General features: G+C 42.7%; 1 protein-coding gene across 4 annotated transcripts in view; it reads right to left on the minus strand.

Moving 5' to 3' along the window:
- The window catches only part of C1RL (complement C1r subcomponent like), a 10,271-nt gene that overhangs the window by 3,095 nt on the left and 597 nt on the right, over positions 1-6,579 (minus strand). The window contains exons 2-5 of one of the 4 annotated variants that reach the window (XM_039874234.1): positions 5,964-6,192; positions 2,605-2,794; positions 1,523-1,648; positions 1,314-1,388 (exon numbers count right to left, since the gene is read on the minus strand). In XM_039874234.1, coding sequence (XP_039730168.1) covers positions 1,314-1,388; positions 1,523-1,648; positions 2,605-2,794; positions 5,964-6,192 — 620 coding nt within the window. Of the gene's footprint in view, positions 1-1,313; positions 1,389-1,522; positions 1,649-2,604; positions 2,795-5,963; positions 6,193-6,579 lie in introns of those variants that run through there. The other 3 variants (XM_039874237.1, XM_039874235.1, XM_039874236.1) reach the window with 3 other exon arrangements.

Genomic DNA, 6,579 nt, shown 5'->3' on the forward strand with positions numbered 1-6,579 from the left:
AGGAGAGGTAAGGGTGAAAAATCAGCATGCATTAAGACATGTTTATTAAAGACCTACTTCTGTGAAATGTTCTCTGTCCTGCCTCCTCAGCCAATTTAACCCACTTTTTTAGACTCTTGGAACTCAGAGCAAAATCATGCAGCAAGCAGAGTTGGCCTTCAGTGCCTCTTGCCTCGGTTTTCTGTGCCATTTCTTCATTTTTAACATCTCTCACTACCACTTGCCCTCCAACCCACCCCAAAAGCAGTACTTCGGGCTGCCTCTGGAGCTTTCTGTGAGTCAGGAATAAAATCTGAGAAATTTATTCAGATTGGGTTAGAAAGGGAATACTTTGACTCAAAAAAAAAATGGGTTTCAAAAATGGTAGACTTGAGCCCTTTTATACTGCCGATGGGAATTTAAAATGGTGCAACCATTGTGAAAAATTCCACTCAGGTATATACCTAAGAGAACTCAAAACATGTGTTCAGACAGAAACTCATATATGAATTCTCATAGTAGCATTATCCCGAAAAAGGCTAAAAGTGGAAATAACCCAAATGTCCATGAACCAGTGAATGGATAAATATGGATATAGTGAAATTCTATTCAGTCATGTTACAATGTGGATAAAACTTGAAGACATTATCCTAAATGAAAGAAGAGACATAAAAGGCCAGATATTGTATGATTCCATTGACATAAAATGTCCAGAATAGGCAAATCCATAGAGACAGAAAGCAGATTAGTGGTTGCCAGGGGCTGGGGGAGGGGAGAGTTGGAGGTACTGGGTTTCTTTTTGGGGTGATGGAAATGTTCCGAAATTAGTGGTAATGGCTGCATAGCGTTGTGAATACACTAAAAATTACTGAATTTTTACACTTTAAAATGGTGAATTTTATGTTACGTGAATTTTATCTCAGTGAAAAAACTTTAAAAAATGATGGACTTTCTGGACCTGTGGCTTCCAGGTAGGGAGATGTTTTGGGGAAAGAGAGCCTGTCTGTGTATCCTTAAATCATACCATACCAAGAGAGGGTTTTCTCTTATTTCAACTCTCGGCTCCTCTCCCTCCTCCACTTTCCCATCTGATCAATTTCTTTCATGAGTTTGCTTTCTTAGTTACCCCTTGATCCTCGAAGAATAAGAAACAAGCTCCTCGTCTCTCCTCTACTGTGCCTTCTTGGTTCCCCTCTTCTTCCTCCCTTCTGTCTTTAGCTGCTCCTTTCTATTCTAAGGCTTTCCTTTAACCCGCTGTGTCCTGCTCCACAGGCTCCAGCCGAGGCTTGTTTGGGAAGTGGCCACAGTCACAGCACTGATAGGTCACTGCTCACCAGGCGCACAGTGAGGAACCTCCTCTCTGTCCTGTGTCTCTTTCCAGGGATCTTGGGCTGTGCAGGTGAACATCCCTGAGGAGTGAAATGAAGGGAGGCAAAGAAACAGGCTCAGAATTGGAAGTCGAGGCTAAAAGAGTAGTTGCCCAGAGGCCTCTTGGTGGGTGTCAGGCAGATAGAAGCCAGTTCTCCAGCACAAAAGGACTCACCTGTGGGCATTGTCTGATAATAGGGCTCCTGGCAGTGGTTCTGGGTTTTGAAGGGGTTGTCTCCAGGTGTGCGTGTGGTCTCAGAGCCCCTACTAACCTGGCTGATGGGCTGACTCTGGTTTATACCTACAGGAAAACAGTGGTCATTAGAACTTAGATTGGAATTGCAAACTGGCAACCCAAAGACTGATTCTGGCCCATGGCCATATTTAGTTTGACCTGCACAGTCTTTTATTTATTTATTTTTTCAAACTTAAATTATTTTTCACTGATCAGATTGTCAATGCTAAAAAGGTTTGAAAATAATTGTGATGAGTAGGGTATGGGGAAATAGGCATTTTCATACATGATTAGTGGGAGTATAAATTAGCAAAACTTCTTTGGAGGGAAATTTAGCAATATAAAAATTAAAACTGCAATTTTTTTTTCACTTAGTATTTCCATTTTTAAGAACTTACTCTCATATGTGTGCTCCAAGATGTATATACAAGGATATCCATAGCAGTACTGTTTGTGGCACCAAAATATCTACCAGTGGAAGACTGATTAAATACATCATGACACATCAATCAAAGGAATATTATATGGTCATTAAAAAGAATTGGGCAATGCTAACCATATGTATATTGGATGATCTTTAAGATATATCACTGAGTGAAAAATGCCAAATTTTAAACATTGTGAATGTTATGCGACACACATACACACAATTCATATTTGAATGGCATAGAATGTCTTTGGAAGAATATATAGGAAATGGAGAACAAGGTAGCCAGGTTCTAAGGGCCGGAGATCAGAGGAAGACTTACTTTTTCCCATATTTTTTTTGAAAATTTTTATAATGCGCATGCATTATGTTTCATAAATTCTGAGTTATCATTTGAAAATATAGAATTTCAGTTCTTGCAGATCATCTCATTTTTCAAGAGAAGCCAAAATTTGGATTTTTGGCTTCTCTTGAAAAATGAGATGATCTGCAAGAACTGGGCCAGCAAACTGGCATGGAAATAATTGTTGGAGCTAAGCAATGGTTACCCTTTAACTGGGCTGCTCACCATCTGGGGCCGGTAGAGGACACTTACTTACAGCTTGGTAGAGGGCCAGGAAGCCCTTGTGGAGGAGGGTGGTCTTATTTTCAGAGGAGGCAGGTGCACAGAAGGTCAGCTGCAAACTGCTCCCTGAGGACACAAACTCCCTCTGACCTGGAGGGTTGCCCAGCGGGGAGCCATGCTGACCGCAGAACCGGTGTGGACCCATCTCACTGGCTGTAATCTGAAAGGGGAAGGGAGCGGGGCAGGCAGGTGTGGGGTGAATCTGCACTACAGATGGCCATAGGGTCATGTCATGGGCATGGACTCCAGCCCCATCTAGCAGGTCTGCATACCTCTGGGGCTAAGACATTGTTCTAGGTGGAACTTTGCTCAAGTGGCTTCCTATTCCATTACTGACTCCCAGGTTTCTTCTAGACATGACCAGATACCCAGCATATTTCTTTAGCCTGCTATAATTACCTCATAAAGCCTCTCATATTTACCTTCTTTCAAGAAGCTCCTTGGGATTAGAGTCAATATCATCATAATAACTATGTAGGGTGACAGATGCTTACTAGACTTATTATGGTGATCACTTTGTAAGGTATATAAATGTTGAATCAATCTTTTGTGTACCTGAAACTAATATAATATTATATGGCAATAATTATAAAAAAATAAATTAATAAAAAAAGAAACTCCTTGGGAAGCCCAGGGTTCCCCCCAATAGTCCACTGGATTGTAAGTTCTAAGAAGGCAGGAATTACACCTATTTTGCTGACCATTGAGTTCCTGATGCTCAAGATGGTGCCTACAGTGCCACAGCTTTGAATCAATGAAGGTACAGACACAAGTCCCTTTCACCCGGCTTCCTCCACCCCTATCACCTTCCACTTCTCTGAGTAACTTCCTGTGGGCCAACCTCTGTGAAGCAATAAGACCCTCTGCAAAGACAGAGCCTCTGGGGGTTCCTGGCCTTTCTTGTTCTCCTTTTTTTGGAGTGTTCCTCCTCTTTCCCCGTGAACTATTAATGAAGCCGCCACAAGGTGTGGGGACGTTAGGACACAGGTGTACACAGTATGGATACTCTGGCTATTGTTGCTAAACTTATATGTTCTTTAAGCAAGTTGTTTCTGTTTCGATCCCCTTTTGACTGCCTCGCCCCTGCTCGAATTCTTTCCTGCGGGGTCTCCAAACCGAGGAAGGATGTCTTGAAAGGAATTCTCCTGGCCCACACTTCCTGCTTAATCTCATTCTGGGCACACAGCTCACTGCTCAGCTCATTTTATTTCTGATTTTCATATTGATCCTCATCCTGGGTTCTTGCTAGCTCTTTGTTCCCTCGTTCTCCCTAAGAATCAAATTCCTTTAAGATTCCACCCAGCCTATTTCACTGGGATCACATTAACTGGGTAGAAGCTAGCATAAAGAAAATTTCTCAATCACCCTAAATGCCTTGCTGAGCTCATCTCAGTACTGTTCTTTTCCTTAGAATATCAACAAATTTAAGCCCTATATTTAAGAAACCTACCTCTTGGGGAGAAAGCATTTTGCTCTTGGAAACTGCCCTTTACTGATCAATGAAAAGGAGACACCCAAACAAATAAAGAGTAAAGAGGAACTTGGATGAAGAAGAGATAATACAGGGAATAGAAGAAACATTTAAAAATAATCCCATCAGAGAAAAAAGAGTAGATACTGCCTATGAAATAAGAACAATACTCTATAAAAATAATTAGAAAATAAGAAAGAGTCTTTAGATGTTAAAAAAAAATGTAAACATTAAAGTTGGTATTTAAAATGAGGAAATCTCCCAGAAAGTGGAACAAAAAGATAAAGAGATGGAAAACACAACAGAATAGTGAGCGCAATGAGTGAAAAACGATCCACATCGAGGTACATCATAATGAAAGTTCAGAATACTGGTAACAGGAAAATACTCCAAAAGCTCCAGTGAGAAAAAAACTAAGGATCAGGAATCATAATGGTGTCAGATTTAACCAGACTAGAGCTAGAAATCAACATCATCAAAATTCTGAGAGACAGTGACTTCCAACCTAGAAGGCAACCTGGATGAATTACCCATCAACTGGGAGGGCAGAACTAAGACACTTAGGGTGGTAGAAGATCCTTTAAAATTTACTCCCACATACCCTTTCTGGAGGATAAAGTGCTCCTTCAAAATGAGGGAGTAAATCCGGAAAGAGAATGATGGGATTCAGTTCTGAGACAGGACAGGTAAAGGAAACCAGCAGAATGAGAAAAACTCCCAGGAAGTGCGAAGGCTGAGAGAGCGAAGAATTTAGACTGAAGAAATAAGTCATCGAGAGGCCTTCAGGCAGGACGTCACCAATGAAAAGAGGGACTCAGAGGCTGAGATTTGTACTTGAATACGTTGAGAGGAGATATACTCTCCCGGCTAAGAGTGTGGGAAGATTAGTTATAGAGAGAATGAAGCAAACCAAAGGTCAGAACAAGAACAAATAAAACTCCAAAGAACTCTATGTAATTATCGACTCCTGGGAAACCCAAAAGTTGGAGAAGAAATTATAATTATTGTACACCACGTGCTCAGATGTGAATATTTTAAAGTCATCGTAATGTAAATAATGACTGCAAATTTAATTAAAAATCATAGTATAGGTAAACCATGAGGATGCAGGAGGGGAAATGTGGGTGGTGTAGATCTGCGAGAGATTAAGCTTGTCATCTATAGAGGGAAGTTAATAGATGATATGGAAAAAGAGAGAAAGCATGTTATTGACACATATGAAAATAAATACCATGTAAAACAGCTACATGAATTGTAAATAATTTGTCCCAGGGAGTAGAACTGGGTGGGGAGTAGACTGGAGACCACTATTTTTCATTATATGCCTTGTAATACTCTTAAAAAAAAACAAAACAAAACTATGTGCATGTATTATTTTGATATAAATAAAATTTAAACCAAAAGATAATATGTAGTACTGTTTTTAAAGTGTCCTTATTCTGAATAATGCCCTTGTCATAAGAAGTTTTGTGATATCTCCTCTAAGATAAACTTGAACGGTCACTAATCTTTTATTATTCATGCCCAACTTTCTGCCTTGACAGAGCAGGCACTCAGCAAATGCCTGATGATGTGTTTTTAATGACTGATGTGTGAGTCCTTGCTCTTTATTCTAGGGATTGGCAGTATTTATGTGTCCCTTTGCAGCCAAGATGGCAGCACGGGCGGGGACAGGGCTGCTGGTGGAGGCAGGGTGCTGGGGCAGACCCTTGCCTCTCAGGTAAACCGGCCTGTTTCCCTGACCTGGGCTTGTCATCCATCCTCTGAGATTCAGGGCATGACCACCTCCCACTGCCCCTGGCTCCAGGACAAGAGGCTCCCTCCCCAGAGTCCTTCCAGGACCTCCACCCCAGCTCACTGTGACAGAGTCCTGCTCACAGTCCTGAGACGGCTCCAGGTCGAACTCCTGGAAGACGAGCCTCACAGCAAAGCCTTTCGGAGCCTCAATGACAGTGGTGCTCTCTTGGCCTTTGAGGTATGGCTCTGGGTACCCGGGCGATGTCAGCTGCTGGGGTAGCTGTTGGGCCAAGAGCACGGAGCCCTGCGTGGGGCAAGCCTGGAGGACTCCCCAGAGAAGCAGCCACCACCTATGAGTTGGTGAGGGCAAGATGAGGCCTGTGGGGTCATTAGGAGTCGGGGCAGGTGATGCTGAAGGACTGAGAGGCCTGGGAAAGGCATTAGCAGCTGTGGCCTCAGCCCTTGAACCTGGCACCTCTGTCTTCTCCCTCATTGACCTTCCCCGCCCCAGTTCTTTCAGCCTCCTCTTAGTGGGCAACATCACTCATCCAAAGTGGGGGGCTGCTTTCTGCTTCAGCAGATCCCAACCCCACCCCGGGATCTGAGGGGGCAATGGTGGCACAAGTGAAGGGCAGTTAAATGTGTTAGTTTCCTGGCTCAGAGCATTCAGCCTGACTATTCCCAGGGAAGGCTGTTAGAGGCTATGGAAATTCCGGTTCCCCTCAGCGTTAAGTGGC

The sequence above is a fragment of the Pteropus medius genome, unplaced genomic scaffold (genome assembly GCF_902729225.1).
Source record: "Pteropus medius unplaced genomic scaffold, Ma_sr-lr_union100, whole genome shotgun sequence".
Lineage (NCBI taxonomy): Eukaryota > Metazoa > Chordata > Mammalia > Chiroptera > Pteropodidae > Pteropus > Pteropus medius.